Source organism: Leucoraja erinacea, chromosome 15, assembly GCF_028641065.1.
Source record: "Leucoraja erinacea ecotype New England chromosome 15, Leri_hhj_1, whole genome shotgun sequence".
Classification (NCBI taxonomy): Eukaryota; Metazoa; Chordata; class Chondrichthyes; order Rajiformes; family Rajidae; genus Leucoraja; species Leucoraja erinaceus.
In genome coordinates this window covers 6,643,599-6,661,365 of record NC_073391.1, presented here as the reverse complement: position 1 = coordinate 6,661,365, position 17,767 = coordinate 6,643,599, and the positions used below count along the sequence as shown (strand labels likewise).

At 44.6% G+C, this 17,767-nt stretch overlaps 1 protein-coding gene across 1 annotated transcript in view; it reads left to right on the top strand.

The window, feature by feature from the left end:
* LOC129703922 (kinase non-catalytic C-lobe domain-containing protein 1) overlaps window positions 1-17,767 on the top strand; it is a 191,076-nt gene that overhangs the window by 34,085 nt on the left and 139,224 nt on the right. Inside the window, 1 exon segment of the mRNA XM_055646635.1 lies at window positions 1,611-1,669. Coding sequence (XP_055502610.1) covers window positions 1,611-1,669 — 59 coding nt within the window.

Below are 17,767 nucleotides of genomic sequence, written 5' to 3'. Positions count from 1 at the left end.
ACCTTCCTTAGACCTCCCTTCGTCTATGATGAAGACCATCTACGACTACCCTCGATACCCCCGAACCTACGACTAACATGCCGACCTACTACGACTAAACCTACTAGTAAAAAAAATATAGATTTCTTCCATGGCGATCTTTTTTATGACTCGCGGGCATTTTTTAACATATTGAAAAAAACGCCGCAACCTAGCTGAGGCCTCGAGTATGCGGAGACCACTCTCGAGCATGAAGAAGAGTTATGAAGACCATCTGCAACCTCGTGTCGACCATGCTGCGAGTATTGAGTCGAGGACAAACTTGCCAGAACTCGCGGATTTGGTCGCCCAAGTGGGACAGGCCCTTAAGATAGATGGGGTCATAGAGTGATACAGTGTGGAAACAGGCCCTTCGACACAACTCTCCCACACTGGCCAACAATGTCCCAGCTACCCTAGTCCCACTTGCCTGGGATTGGTCCATAACCCTCCAAACCTGTCCTATCCATGTACCTATCCAACTATTTCTTAAACAATGTGATAGTCCCAGCCTCAACTACCTCCACTGGCAGCTTGTTCCTTACACCCACCCTGTGTGATAAAGTTACCTCTCAGATTCCTATTATATCTTTTCCACTTCACGTTGAAAATCTTTTCCCCTTAAGGGCCTGTCCCACTTTCACGAAATAATTCACAACGATTTTTACTCGTGGACATTTTTCATCAGGCTAGAAAAATGCCGTGACCTACTTGATGCCATGAATACCTATGACTAGCGTCACAACCTGCTAGGACCTACCTACAATCTCCTACGACCTCATGACGACCATGCTGCGAGTATGAGTCAAGGGCAAACTCGGCAGAGGTCGTGAAAGTGGGACAGGCCCTTTAACCTTGCCCTGCCCCCCCTCTTTTTTCCAGCTTCCCCGCTTACCCCCCCCCCCCCCCCCCCCCCACCCCCATCTCCAATCAGCCTGAAGAAGGGTTCTGACCCAAAATGTTATCAGTGCGTTCATTGCACAATTGCTGCCTGACCCGCTATGAGTTCCACCAACGCTGTTCTTTTGTTCGAGATTCCACCATGTGCAGTCTTTTGGGTTCCATTCAAATATGCTGAGGTGTTCTTGCAAGTTGAAATGTGCTCCAATTGAAAATAATGTAATTTTACAGAGCCATTTGTTCACACCCAGAATGTTGAAGTTGAAATTACATTAATCAGTTGCATGTTTGTGCTTAATGAATATAAAACCTCAGGGCATTTTGAATTATGTCAGGGTTTTTAGATATTAATTGAAAGGAAAATCTTCTGCCAGGTCTCCATTTAATTCTCTACTTCTGCTGAATATTAAAATCTTTAACATCTACAGTTCCAATCTCCATGTGACTCATTTAAAGTCACATCACCCACAAACGGGTTGTGGGATTAAGCATCTTGCTGGCTTGCTTTCCATGTAGATTACCTCTGGCCTTTGTGTATTTTGGAGGGGAAGTAGTCTCAGAAGAAGGAAAAGTAAGAAAACTAAGACATTTGAAGCTTTTCAAAGCACACGTCTTAAACGGTTAATAACATTCAAACCATATTGCCGCACCTTCTAAATTTGTGATTGATTTTCCTCATTGCTTATTTACAGATGACCCAGAAGGTGCATTTGTTCCTCCTGAATTCGACGTAACTGGCAACACTTTTGAGGTGGGTCAAAATACTCATGATGAAAGCCCAGGTCTCCTCTTGGAAAGGGAGAGCGGTGGGATTAGGGGGGTTATGTGAATTGTGGAGGGGAGGGGGGGGGGGGGGGGGGGGGGGGGGGGGGAGTCTTCCAATTCTGGGAGGAGCTAATCAGAGGACATCTATATAAGATGGTATTTATCCAGAGGTGAAAGTGGGCAGAGTATAAGTTTATTTGTATTCTGTGCAATTTTGTGAACAGTGAAAATGAAAAAAATTACTTTGTTTTTCCTTTTATAGTGCTTTTCTCACACAATGTTTTGAAAATTCAATCAAAAAATCAAAAGCACATTTTGGAAAGTTTTAATCAAAACTGAATATATTAATTGTGTTGCTTATAAATTGCTGATTGATGTCAATTATTGGCACTGTAACAACTTAAAAAGCTTTCCATTGCCCAAAAATATGAATACATTTTCTCACCAATAATTGTATTATTTTTCTCCAGTACAGCTCTGCTCTAAGTTGGATGTCATGATTTGTGACATAAAACCCACTTGAATTTGTGACATCTTCTTCTTCTTGCGTATGGCGTGCACAGCCTAAAGTTGTAGGACAACTTGTTGTATTAGACCTTATTTGATTGTGCACGCCGGGTTAATTGCATTCGTCGAAACAGGGCGGACCAAGTGAAGGTTGCAATCTCCCACCCCAATTTGTGACATGAAACCGATAGAATGGAGTTAGGAGGGAGAGATAGATCGGCCATGATTGAATGGCGGAGTTGACTTGATGGGCTGAATGGCCTAATTCCAGTCCCATCATTTATGACCTTATAACGTTACCATATGAATGAATGATTAATGTCCGCATTGCATTTTTCATTATCTTCCATGTTGGATACTTAGACTTAGAAATTTGATTGCGTCAGTTATTATTCCTGGTTATTAAAACTGAGTGGAAAATTAACCATTTTGGCATTGGTTAGTAATTGTGCACTTTGCTAAGAGAAATCAAAAGGTGAATTAATATTTCAACATGGAGAGACTACAAATGAGTGCAGTTCAGAGGGATCGAGTTAGTCACACTAATCACAAAAAGTTAGCAGGCATGTCCAACAGGTAATGAAGGCAAATGGCATTTGGCCTTTATTTTGCAAGGTTTGGTGTGTAAGAATAATTGAGTTTTGGTAGTTTTTTTTTGTACAGGGCTTTGGTGAGGCCACTCTTCATTCTGTACACAGTTTTGGTCCGTTTATCTTAAACAAATGGGAAGCAGAGCATTGGCGACAAGGCAAAATAGATTTACCTGGCTATTCCCGAGATGAGAGTCTTGTGTTGCCAAAGGTTTGTACAGGCTCAACAGATTGTGTGGTATTTTTTTGGAGTTTAGGAAGAATGCACATAGTCTCTTGTTAAATGTACAGAGTCTCTTGCCCAGAATAAGTGAATCGAGGACATGGACATAGGTTTAAGGTGAAGGTCGAAAGATTTAATAGGAATCTGAGGGGTAACTTTTTCACATAAAGGTTGGTGGGGGTATGGAACAAGCTGCCAGGTAAGGTAGTTGAGGCTGGGACTATGCCAACATTTAAGAAACAGTTAGACGGGTACATGGATAGGGCAGGTTTGCAGGATTGGAAAAGCGGGCAGGTAGTGTAGCTGGGACATATGGCCGGTTTGGGCAAGTTGGGCCGAAAGGCCTGTTTCCATGCTGCATCATCCTATGACTCTAATGAGGCGTGATTTTATCCAAATGTATAAGAACCTAAGGGGGGGCTGACAAGGTAGATGATGAAATGTTCCCACTGACGAGAGAGTAGCGAACACGGGGATAGAGAGACATAGTAAGAGGCTGCAAAATTAAAACTGATGTGCATAGGTATTTGTCTCTGCGAATAATGTACCTCTAGAATTCTCTGCTCCTAAGGGTGTTGGTGACCAAAGCATTTGATATATTGAGGGTAGAGACAGATCAATATTTGAAAGAATTGAGCTTTGAAGAAACTAGCATAGAAGAGGAATTAGGCCAGCATAGATCAGGCATGATCGTGTTGAATAGTTCAGTAGGCTGAAGGGGTCTGGTCGCCTACTTTTATTCAGATTCAGCTTATTGTAAGATATACCACAGTGCAATGAAAATCCTTGTTTGCATGAAGCCCATGGAGAAAATTGTACACATGGCAATGATAGATATAACAATACATAAAATGACAAATGCAAAACAGCATAATGGTGCAAAAATTGCAGCATCCTTGATGATATTTCCAACCTTCCTGTTGCAATGCACATTAAGGTGGATGGGTTGGAAGGAATTGATGGTTTGGGCTGTGTTTATCACACTCTATAGGTTCAGGCAATCAACAGCCAAGCAGTTTGCATTATAGGCTTCCCATCAGAATACTCCTTATAAAGCATCTCTAGAAGATTGAGGCAAATCCCCTTGAATTTGCCAAATCTATTTCGATGCTGGTGAAAATAAGTACCCTGATGCACTTTCTTGATCGCTGCATAATGCAAGCGGAGCAGGCTAGATTGTTGGTGATTTATATGCCCAGGAGCCTCAAGCATTCGAACATCTCTCCAGCAACTATATTCATGAGGACAGGGTCGTGCTTTCCAGCTTTTTGTATTCTTGTCTCCCAATGGCCAGGATAGAAGCTATTATGGTCAGGCCTTTAGGGAAGGTGTAAGGGCAGGGTGGGTGGAAGCATCCTTTTAAGAATTCCCTCACTGACCATACACTAGACAATAAGTGCAGGAGTAGGCCGTTCAATGTTGCATCGTGGCTTGGTTCGGCAACTTGAGCGTCCAGGAGCGGAAAAGTCTCCAAAAATTTGTAAATACTGCCCAGTCCATCATCGGCTCTGGCCTCCCTACCATCGAGGGGATCTATCGCTGTCGCTGCCTCAAAAAGGCTGCCAACATCATCAGGGACCCACACCATCCTGGCCACACACTCATCTCTCCGCTGCCATCAGGTAGAAGGCACAGGAGCCTGAAATCTGCAACATCCAGGTTCAGGAACAGCTTCCCCACAGCCATCAGACTATTAAACACAACTTCAAACAAACTCTGAATTATAACAACCTATTGCACTTCATCTGTTTATTTATGTGTGTGTATATATATATATATATATATATATATCCCAGATAGGACAATGGAATTCTTGCTTGCTGCAGCACAGTATATATATATATATATATATATATATATATATATATATATATATATATATATATATATATATATATATATATATATATATATATATACTGTGCTGCAGCAAGCAAGAATTCCATTGTCCTATCTGGGACACATGACAATAAACTCTCTTGAGTTGACTTGTCTTGACTTGATCATGGCTGATCATCCCAAATCAGTACCCCGTTCCTGCCTTCTCCCCATATCCCACGACTCCGCTATCTTTAAGTGCCCTATCTAGCTCTCTCTTGAAAGTATCCAGAGAAGCGGCCTCCACCGCCCTCTGAGGCAGAGAATTCCACAGCCTCACAACTCTCTGTGAGAAAAAGTGTTTCCTCGTCTCCGTTCTAAATGGCTTGCCCCTTATTCTTAAACTGTGGCCCCTGGTTCTGGACTCACCCAACATCGGGAACATGTTTCCTGCCTCTAGCATGTTCAAACCCTCAATAATTTTATATGTTTCAATAAGATCCACTCTCATCCTTTTAAATTCCAGAGTATACAAGCCCAGCCGCTCCTTTTTCTCAGCACATGACAGTCCCGCCATCCTGAGAATTAATCTTGTGAACCTACGCTGCACTCCCTCAACACCACAAATGTCCTTCCTCAAATTTGGAAGCCAAAACTGCACACAATACTCCAGGTGTGGTCTCACTAGGGCCCTGTACAACTGCAGAAGGACCTCTTTGCTCCTATACTCAATTCCTCTTGTTGTAAAGGATAACATGCCATTCGCTTTCTTCACTGCCTGGTGTACCTGCATGCTTACTTTCAGTGACTGATGAATAAGGACCTCCAGATCCCATTGTACTTCCCCTTTTCACAACTTAACACTTTTTAGATAATAATCTACCTTCCTGTTTTTGCTACCAAAGTGGATAACCTCATATTTATCCACATTAAACTGCATCTGCCATGCATGTGCCCACTCACCCAACCTGTATAGGTCACCTTGCATTCTCGTAGCATCTTCCTCACAGTTCACACTGCCACCCAGCTTTGTGTTGTCATCTGTAAATTTGCTCATATTACTTGGAATACCTTCATCTAAATCATTAATATATATTGTAAATTGCTGCGGTCCCAGCACCGAGCCTTGCGGTACACCACTAGTCACTGCCTGCCATTCTGAAAGGGACCGGTCAATCCCTACTCAAGAGATCAAGAGTGCAACAGAGTTTTATTGTCATGTGTCCCTGATAGGATAATGAAATTCTTGCTTTGCTTTAGCACACCAGAACATAGCAGGCACGAATACTGAACAGATCAGTGTGTCCATAAACCATTGCATAAATATATACACACATGAATAATTAAACTGATAAAGTGCAAATAAACAGATTATTGGCTATTAATGTTCAGAGTTTTGTCCGAGCCGTGTTTAATAGCCTGATGGCTGTGGGGAAGTAGCTGTTCCTGAACCTGATTGTTGCAGTCTTCAGGCTCCTGTACCTTCTATCTGAAGGTAGTGGGGAGATGAGTGTGTGGCCAGGATGGTGTAGGTCCTTGATGATGCTGCCAGCCTTTTTGAGGCAGCGACTGTGATAGATCCCCTCAATAGACGGGAGGTCAGAGCCGATGATGGACTGGGCAGTGTTTGCCACTTTTTTTGTAGTCTTTTCCGCTCCACGGCGCTCAAGTTGCCGAACCAAGCCACAATGCAACCAGTCAGCATGCTCTCCACTGTGCACCTGTAGAAGTTAGAGAGAGTCCTCCCTACTCTTTGTTTCCTGTCTGCAAACCAATTTTCTATCCATGTCAGCACTCTACCTCCAATACCATGTACCCTAATTTTGCCCACTAATCTCCAATGTGGGACTTTATCAAATGCTTCCTGAAAGTCCAGGTACACTACATCCACTGGCTCTCCCTTGTCCATTTTCCTAGTTACATCCTCAAAAAAATCCAGAAGATTAGTCAAGCATGATTTCCATGTAAAGTAAATCCATGCCGACTCGGACCGATCCTGTTACTGCTATCCAAATGTGCCGCAATTTCATCTTTTATAATTGACTCCAGCATCTTCTCTACCACCGATGTCAGGCTAACTGGTCTATAATTCCCTGTTTCCTCTCTCCCGCCTTTCTTAAAAAGTGGGATTACATTAGCTACCCTCCAATCCACAGGAACTGATCCTGAATCTATGGAACAGTGGAAAATGATCACCATTGCGTCCACAATTTCTAGAGCTACTTCCTTAAGTACCCTGGGATGCAGACCATCAAACCCTGGGGATTTATCAGCCTTCTGTCCACCCAACACCATTTCCTGACTAATGTGGATTTCCTTCAGTTCCTCCATCATCCCAGATCCTCTGGCTACCACTAGTACATCAGGAAGATTGTTTGTGTCCTCCTTAGTGAAGACGGATCCAAAGTACCTGTTCAACTCATCTGCCATTTCCTTGTTCCCCATAATAAATTCACAATTTTCAGTCTTCAAGGGTCCAACTTTGATCTTAACTAATTTTTTCCTCGTCACGTACCTAAAGAAGCTTTTATTATCCTGCTTTATATTCTTGTCTAGCTTACCTTTGTACCTCATCTTTTCTCCTCGTATTGCCTTTATAGTTATCTTCTGTTGCTCTTTAAACATTACCCAATCCTCCCGCTCAACTTTGCTACGCTGTAGTTCATCCCTTTTATTTATATACTGTCCCATATAGAAGCTTCTGCACCTCACCACCATTTTGAACGTCTCAAGATATTCAAAAGTCAAGAGTGTTTTATTGTTACATGTCCAAGATAGAAGCGCAACAGAATATGTAAACATAGTACACGGTGAACAATATAATAAATGAGAAAAACTTTCAATATAAACATATATATATGTTTGCCTATTTCCTTTGCTCCATCGGATGTTGCACCCGCTGTGTGCTGCCAGCACTTTTGTGTTTCTCACACACACACACACACACACACACACACACACACACACACACACACACACACACACACACACACACACACACACACACACACACACACACACACACACATATATAGTGTGGGGTACACAAAAGTGCTGGAGAAACTCAGCGCGTGCAGCATCATCTATGGAGCGAAGGAAATTGGCAACGTTTTGGGCCGAAACCGTTCTTGTGTGTATATATGTGGGTCTATATATTTTTTGTTTGTGTGCATATGTATGAATATATATATATATATTTCTGCATGTATGTGTGTGGAGGAAGGAACTACAGATGCTGGTTTACACTGAAGATACACACAAAATTCTGCAGTAACTAACGGGGACTCATGGGGACAGGCAGCACCTTTGGATAGAAGGAATGAGTGACGTCTCAGGCCGAAACCCTTCCCCAGACCGATAGTCAGAGGAGAAAGAGACATGGAAGGGCAATGTGTGAAAATGACAGATCAAAGCAGATGAGGTTGAAGGATATGCAATATGGTCCATTGCCAGCTGAGGGGAAGGCGACAATGACACACACAATCAGTAAAACTAATCAGGAGGCAGTGAAACCAGTTGGAGAACTAGGGTGGGGGAGGGACAGAGATAATGTGTGGATGCTACTGGTTTAAGAAAAAAATAACTGAAGCACTGACTGAAAACACAAATAAAAAGTAATTTCATGTGAAAATTAGGAGTTTGGGAATTTGAAGGTATATTTGATGGATCCAGTTCGTATGATATATAGTTTAGGTTCCTATGAATTACTTTGTAGGTACAAGTTGAAGTCTTAATGGAAAAATATTTCAGTAGAAATTTGAACTTGGATTAGTGCAGCTGTACCCCAGGAAGTCGAGTAGACTGGAGTCCAGCCCACACTGCTCGGGAAACATATACATTACATTTTAGTTTAGATTTGTTAACGCTTTATTTTCATTCACAACATTTTGGCATTTGTAAACTTGTGATGTCCCAAGAATAACAGAAGATAAAAATATTAGAAGTGCTCTGATGTGGATGTCCAGGGATGGAATATTTATTCTGGGTGTCTGGCACAGTAGAAGTATCAGAAACTGTGCGCATTTTTCTACTTTAGTTACTGTTTGCTAATAATTTTGTCCATAAAGTTGCATACTGCAATGATCTTTTGACACAAAAGATTTGAAGCTTTCTTGTTATTCATTGAGCCATGCTGAGATCTAAAGAAAGGGACAAAATGCTGCAGTAACTCAGCGGGCCAAGCAGCATCTCTTGGAGGGAAGAAACGGGTGATGTTTCGGGTCAAGACCCTTCTTTAGATCTAATGCGTGTACAAGAAATGTACAAAAACTGTGTTTTCAACTTGTGGGCTAGACGTGGTTTGCTCAATGTTTAGATTTTAATGTTTCCCAGCATGTCTGTCGGTTTAGGATAAATATGGCTATTCATTTTCAGCAGAAATAGATTTGGGTTACAAATGTCGAGAGGTGCTCCCCAGCTTACGCATGTCTGACTTGGGTGCAATCCGCACATACAACTGACCATTTGGGAGACCACAGTATAGATTTGATGGCAGCTGTGGGGCTGCAAGCATCATCTGTTGTGTGAGAACTCTGCTCACTGACACATTCCTACACTGCTTGCAAACTGTTCAGGTTACAAACAGTACTCGGGAACAGAACACCGCCATAACTCGATGAGGGCCTGTAATACTGCATTAGGAGGAACAGTGGAATTTGGAAATTCGGATGAAAAAGTACAAAGTGGGTTTACAAATGAATGCCTTTGCAGAAAGGTGGCAGAGAGAAATGTCAGAGAAAAATGTGTAGCTGTGGTAGAGGATATTGGGGCCTCTGGTTGGGCAGGAGACGTGCTGATAGTATTTTGGTAGCATTCTCCTGAGGTTGGCCTGATTGAAATCTCCAACTATTATGAGCAAGGCCTTGGAGTACTTTATTTCAAGGCTGTTGGAGATGGTGTGCAGCTTTGCATCAGCAAGGGGTGGGCTGTAGACTGTTGTCGGGATAGCTGAAGTTAATTCCCATGGCAGGTAGTAGGGACGCACTTCACCCTAAGATATTCCAGTCCGAACACCATGCGGTGTAAAGTGAGGAAGAAGTTTGTTCCGCCCTTTATCTTGCCTGAGGATGCTGTTTGGTCTGTGCAGTGTAACCAAAGCCCCCAGGTTGAATGGCTCAGTCAGGTGAGGCAGGGTGAGCCAAACTTCTGTAAAACAGTACAACAGAGGTGTAATTTCACAAAGAAAAGCTGCAGTATTTCAATAAGGAGGCTGCTATCACCAGTTTATGAGTAGTTGGGGAAGGGCAATAAATACTGGCCGTACCGGTGACTACCGCATCCTAAAAATGGAAATAAAAATACATCCTGCCTCACCCTTGTGACTTTGGTCTGATTTCCAGCACCGGGAACAGGTAGGATAGCACCATCATTGATGTGCTGAACGGTGGTGTAGCGATAGAGCTACTACCTTACAACGCCAGAGACCCAGGTTCGATCCTGACTTCGGGTGCTGTCCATACAGAGTTTGTACGTTCCCCCCCATGATCTGTCTGAGAAGTTTGGTTTCCTCCCACACTCCAAAGAGGTAAAGGTTTGTAGGTTAAGTGGGTTGGTGTAAATGTAAAATTGTCCCTAGTGTGTGGGATAGTGTTAATGTGCGAGGATCGCTCGTCGGTGCCGACTCTGTGGGCCAAAGGGCCTGTTTCCGCGCTGTATCTCTTAAACTAAAAAACAAAATCGATCACCCAGTATTCCTAAGTTGTGAACCAAGTCCACCCGTCTCACCAAAGCTGGTCTTGCGAGAGGAGGATTTGGTAGAATGATTTTGCTTGTGAAAATGTTCAGCGCCAATCTGTGGTCTCCTGAGATATGATATAATGGGAAATTGGTAAATGTCCCCGGGTTATGAATGGGTGGCTGATGGTGTTCACTGTTGGGTTGTGAATGATGGGTCACTGAAGTGTTGTGGGGGTGGGGCCGTGAGAAACTAACTCCATCCATTTCCACAATATCGGCCTTGGTGCGTTTAAGGTGCTCCTCTGGCCTCATTGGTTTAGAGACTGTTTACACAGATGGCAAAATGTTTTTACATGGAGATTGGTGGGTGCCAGGAGTGGGAGCAGATACAAACGTCTTTTAGTTTTAGAGATACAGCACGGAAACAAGTGTTCGGCCCACCGGGTCTGCGCCGACCAGCGATTCCCGCATATTAACACTATACTACACCCACCAGGGACAATTTTTACATTTACCCAGACAATTAACCAACAAACCTGAACGTCTTTGGAGTGTGAGAGGAAACCAAAGAGCTCGGGGAAAACCCGCGCAGGTCACGGGGGGAACGTACAAACTTCGTACAGACAGCACCCGTAGTCGGGATTGAACCCTGGTCTCCGGCGCTGCATTCGCTGTGAGGCAGCAACTCTACCACTGTGCCACCGTGCTGCCCTAGTGGCATTTAAGAGATATTCCGTTTGGCACGTGGATATGCAAGGAATGGAGGGATATGGATTAAGTGCAGGCAGATAAGAGTTGGTCTTGGCAGCATGTTCGGCATAGACTTTATTAGCCGAAGGGCCTGTTCTTGTGTTGTGCTGTTGTATGTATGTTCTAGTAAATGATCAAGAGTAGTAATTCCTAACTTATGTTCATGTCATTTTAATTCACCCTGTAACCAGGACATTTTAAAGGCAATTTTCACAATCCCCTTGATGGGCATTGGCAAGGTGGGCCTTGACTAATTCCAACTTTACAGGTGTAATCGCAGTGCATGCCAGATTTATTTGGATGCTCGATGATAATGAACTAACATAGCACATGCCTTGCTTCTGCAAGATTCAAATAGAAGCTTCATCAGGAAGGCTGGCTCCATCCTGGGGGCAGAGTTGGATTCATGGGATATAGTCTATGGCCTTGGAGGGGAGGATACGCCTCAAACTGCAGAGCATCTTGGACAATACAGCTCACCCCCTCCATGATACACTGGTCAACCTGAGGAGTACCTTCAGCAACAGACTGGTTCCACCAAGATGCAGCACGGAACGCCACAGGAGATCCTTCTTCCTTGTGGCTATCAAACTGTACAACTGCTCTGCCTTCTGTCGTGGGATAGACTGACTCCCCTCGCCCCCCCCCTCCCCCCCCCCCCCCCCCCAATCTTTGCACCCCAATCCTTTCCACTTGTCACTTTAATTTGATGTTTTGTGTATCTTGTTTTTTTGTGACTGTTGGCAGATCAATAATATCCTGGAATAAATAAAGTTCTATTGTATCGTATCGTGTTATTCCCACAACACCCTTGCAGGTGTGCTGACCTAGTGAGAGCCTTTCATTCACACCTCCTCATTGATCTTCCAGCAGCTTCTGTTCTTCTTGCTCTGTGCCCATTGTGTGTTATGCGGGACCAACCGAGACTTGCCTACTAATTCACCTCTCTCTGTACACAGGGAGTGCTTTTGTGCCGACACCTGGAGTCAGCATAAAGTCGGCATCATATAAGCCACTTCCTGCAGATTTCTGCATCTTGAACGAACTTACGTCGCGTTGATATATTTGATGTCATTATTGCCATCATCATCATCATCATCTTTTAAATGGCCAAAACCTGACGGCTTGCTCATATGAAAGAGAACACCTTGCTCTTGACTCGCTGCAGGGAGGAGTGTTGGTTCAGGATCATCCTGAGCTGAGAGGCCGGACAAGTTTGTACCTGGCCTTTTAGCCATTTATTTCAATAGGGTTAGTAAAATCAAATAGAAAAGATATGCATTTCTCTTTTAATATTAGTGTGTTCTGATGGAAAGTATTTATAATTAAATTTGATTTCAAATGTTTTTGTTGTTTAAAAAAAATGTCAACTTTTTAAAATGTTTCCTGTCATCTATGAAGAGAAAGTATTTAATACTAGGACTTGTTGAAAGACCATAGGGCAGCTTGGAATAAAGTGTCAGGTTCAGCTATCTGACGGAAAGTCACTGTGTTGGGAGGGTCAAAGTCGACTGATGCAGCTGAGTTGCAATAGTTAATAGTAGCTCTGGGGGGACTATCGTGTTGAAAAATGAACAGCATCCTCACGTAGCCCCCCTTCTGGCTGTCCAAGGGAGAGAGCGGTGTGCAAGACCTGGTCCGTGGACCTGGGTATTGGGGGTCACAGACATGATGCTGAAAGCAAAGCACAAAAGGGGCTGGGGAGGCATTTTTTGGTACCGGTACAATGATGGATTTTTTTAAAGCTCAGATTGTCCGGCAGCATCTGTGGAAACGTGCTTTCACCACACAATACAACACATAATCCTCCGAATTTCCACCACCTCCAACGGGATCCCACCACTAGCCACATTTTCCTAAAAGCCCTGTCCCACGGTACGAGTTCATTCCAAGAGCTCTCCCGAGTTTAAAAAAAATCAAACTCGTGGTAAGCACGGAGAATGAATGTAGCGGGATGTCGGAGCTCGGGGACGCCTCTTAGCGCTGACGGCAGGTTCTCGGGAAGACTCGCTAACGGCAGGTAAGCACGGGAAGACTCGTGAAGATTTTTCAACATGATGAAAGATGTCCACGAGAGCCCCGAGTACCGACGAGTGGTCATTACCATAAATCTCTGAGTTCGAATCAGGGCAAACTCGGGAGAGCTCTTGGAATGAACTCGTACCGTGGGACAGGGCCTTTACTCCACCCCTTCCGCCTTCCACAGAGACCGTTCCCTCCGCAACTCCCTGGTTAACTCATCCCATCCCACCCGAACCTTCCCCTCCCCAGTTGCCTTCCCCTGCAACTGCAGAAGATGCAGCACCTGTCGTTATACCTCCTCCCTCAACTCTGTCCAGGGACCCCGACAGTCCTTTCAGGTTAGGCAAAGGTTCACTTGCACCTCCTCCAAACTCATCTACTGTATCCGTTGTTCAAGGTGAGGACTCTTATACATCAGCGAGACCAAACAGACTGGGCGAGCGTTTTGCGGAACACCTTCTCTCAGCCCAAACCAGTCTGAATATGGGTCTCGACCCGAAACGTCACCCATTCCTTCTCTCCAGAGATGCTGCCTGTCCTGCTGAGTTACTCCAGCTTTTTGTGTCTTTCTTTGCTTTCACCACAGATGCTGCCTGACATGAGGTTTTACAGATTTTTTCGGCTTTTGCGCCAGATTCCTGGCATCTGCAGGTTTTTTAGATTTCTAGCAGAGATGAACCACTTGACTTAAGTGAAAGTATCTTCGTCTTGATGCATTCTCAAAAATTAAAGTAGAAAGCAGATGGAGGCTCAAACAATATTGATTACTTCAACTAAAAGTGCACCAAAGGGAGGGTATAGATAGAGTCGTAGAGTGATACAGTGTGGAAACAGGCCCTTCGGCCCAACTTACCCACACCGGCCAACATGTCCCACCTGCCCGCATTTGGTCCATATCCCTCCAAGCCTGTCCTATCCATGTACCTGTCTAACCGCTTCTTAAATGTTGGGATAGTCCCTGCCTCCACTACCTCCTCTGGCAGCTTGTTCCATACACTCACCACCTTTTGTGTGAAAAAGTTATCCCTCAGATTCTTTCCCCCTTCATCTTAAACCTATGTGCCTTGGTCCTCGATTCACCTACTCTGGGCAAGAGACTCTGTGCATCTACCCGATCTATTCTTCTCATGATCTTATACAGCTCAATAAGATCACCCATCATCCTCCTGCGCTCCAGGGAATAGAGTCCCAGCCTACTCAACCTCTCCCTATAGCTCAGGCCCTCTAGTCCTGGCAACATCCTCATAAATATATTTATGTACAATGCTGGAGGACATTGAAGCTAAAAGTGGTTTTGCCTTAATTCCCTTATCTTCTAGGCCCAGGATTCAGCTATCACAAAACTGTATTAAAGACGTGTGAAACCCTGGGGAAAAAGGTGAATCCCAAGTTAGAGTTGAATTTGGATGAGATGAGTAGTACCAAGGACTGGAGTAGCTATCACAACTTGCCATCAAAATAGCCTTCAGAACATTTATGTTTTGAAATTGTTTAAATTTAGTTGAAAGCATTTTTTATGCTTTATTTTACAGTTTTGAATTTTTCCAGATAAAATATTAAAGGTTTTAAGCTTAGTATAAATAGTTTTCCAGGGTGATATTCTTCACTTTCATTAACACTAATCCACATACAGGTGCACAACCTTTTATCCGAAGATCCAAATAACGAAAACCTCTGAATAGCGGACATTTTTTCAGTCCTTGAAGAAAGGTCCTTGAAAACGTTCACCGAGGGCGGCCTGCAGAGGTGACAGCGGAACCTCCGGTTGGTCCTCGAAGAAAAGGGAACTAAATCCCCATTCAAAAAAGAGAAGGCGAGGGTATATTGCGCGGGAGGGTTAATAATTGACAATATGCTGCTGCCTGCCCGCTGAGTTAAAAAGTTCCCACGGTAGACTCATGATGCACAGTGTATCATGAGTCTTGCGTGGGAACTTTTTAACTCAGCGGGCAGGGAGCAGCAGATTGTCGCTCCCTTCAGTTTCACCCCACCTACACCCCTCTGCTTCCTGGCCATGTGTGTGACCCCTTCCCTCCCCTCTCCAGCTCCCCGCCCATTGCACCGGCGCGGGGGCTTTGCACTGTCTTCACGTCGGCGATGCCAGCAGGTCAGTGCCAGTCACCGGAGACGTCAGGACCAACGGGACACCAACCCCCAGGCCCACTGCAAGCACGGAGATCCCAGAGACCCACAGCCAGCAGCAGCCCAGCCCCGTTCCAACTCCAGAGGAAAACTGCAAACTGGCTGGAGACATCAGGACCACCAGAAGCCGCTCCCCGATGGGCCGCTACGGCGACAAGTGGCAGTTCGCCCACAGCCCGAGCTGTGCCCCCTCATCGGGACACCGACCCCCAGGCCCACTGCAAGCACGGAGATCCCAGATCAGCAACTCCAGCCCAGCCCCACTCCAACTCCAGAGGAACACGCTCCCCATAGGGGCAGAAGCTGATGGTGCGCAAGGTACGTCTTGTTCTTGGGGTCGCGCAGCTCGGGCTGTGGGCGAACTGCCACTTGTCGCCGTAGCGGCCCATCGGGGAGCGGATTCCTCTGGAGTTGGGGGGGGAGGGGGGGGGTATTGTGCTGTTTGATCGCCCCCTGCTATCCCAGGGACAGGGAGACAGGACGTTCACCGAGGGCGGCCCGCAGAGGCGACAGCGGAAACTCCGGTCGGTCCTCGAAGAAAGGGGAACTAAATCCCCATTCATAAAGAGAAGGTGGGGGTACATTGCGCGGGAGAGTAGGAATCCCAAGACAAAGTTGAGTGAGCGTTCACCGAGGGCGGCCCGCAGAGGTGACAGCGGAACCTCCGGTCGGTCCTGGAAGAAAGGGGAACTTAATCCCCTTCATAAAAGAGAAGAGGAGGGTATATTGCCCGGGAGGGTATATCGCCTACCTGGAAGAAACCGGACATTTTTTCCAGGATGTCGTCTGCACACCAAAGCTCACCAAAGCTCACGTTTGGCGCCAAACGCATGTCCACACGGATATAAGAGTGTGAAAATGTCGCCTTAGGGCATGTAGCCCCGCTAGGGTGACATGAGTGTGAGAGGTGATTCAATGCTGCGTTCACATTTACAAATTCAGGAATTCATTCAACACACTGCATTTCATACAGACATTTATTCTGCAAGAAAAAACTACATTGAAGACTCAAACTCGCGACCGAGGAACTGCCGGGATCAAGGCGCAAACTCGCGACCTTGCGGATATGAGCCGAGCACTCTACCACTGAGCCAGCCATTAAAATCTACGCAAAAAAATTTCCATTCCGAAGGCCGACAAATTCCAAATTACGAAAAGTGTCTGGTCCCAAGGCTTTTGGATAAAAGGTTGTGCACCTGTACTTGCAGTTTAGCCAGCAGGTGAATGAATGGTATCCATTAATGCGCACAAAATGGTTTTGGTTAGAGAAAGCTTAGTGAGGCAACATTTTAGAAAGTGGGATTTAAAATTATTTGGAAAGATGAGGTTTCTCAGGTTTAAAACTTGTACTGTATCAGAAACGTGCGATTACACGAGCAACCATCCTTAGAAATTAATCCATTAGAAAGTGAAACTTAAAATGAGATTTATGGAGCACATTTTTCCTATTTCTTTTTTTAGCCTTGGAGCTTGGTATCCTAGATTCTATGTTAATCTCATAGGACTGTATGTGCAGGTGTTTCCTCAATGATGAATGGCTTTGCAGAAATTCAGATACACAGGGGATTTGAAAAAATAAACAATGGTAGCTAGGTAATAAATGCCAACTATATTAACTATCTGATGCATAATCACTTTTCAACAAAACCATTTGCAACATGTCAGTTGAGAAACAGTTGTGAAACTGCTCCATTATGTTTGCAGTGTCTGCGGTCCTGACCATAAATAATTCGACTTGCTGGAATTATTCTATTTGCCCAAAGTGATTCAAATTATAAATATATCAGGCCTGACTCCCACTCAAACTTGTCATCAATAAAGTAAACACTGCAGGAGACCACAGGCAGAAGCTCTGTGGAACAGTCCCTGGACTGTTCCCCCAGATAGTGTAGATGTGAAAGGATGTTTCCACTGGTGGGAGTGTCTAGGACCAGTGGTCGTAGCCTCAGAATTAAAGGCCGCTCTTTAAGAAAGGAGGTGAGGAGGAACTTCTTTAGTCTGAGGGTAGTTAATCTGTGGAATGATTTGAACTGGTGTCAAGGGTTATGGGGAAAAGGCAGGAAAATGGGATTAAGAGGCAGAGATCAGCCATGATTGAATGGCGGAGTAGACTCGATGGGCCGAATGGCCTAATTCTATTCCTTGAATTTGTGAAGTTGTGGCTGTTCCTCGACTGTTCTCAGAAGGATAAGGGAAGAGAAGGGATCCAATGCAGTCTTGGGAAGTCCAAAATGTTCCGAAAGGTCTGCAGAAGCACTCTTGCACGTAATGTCTTCATAAAAGAAAGCTGAACTACTCCCTTTTCTGGGTCTATTGATGACTTGTAGTCATCATTAGTTTTTAGTTTAGTTTAGTT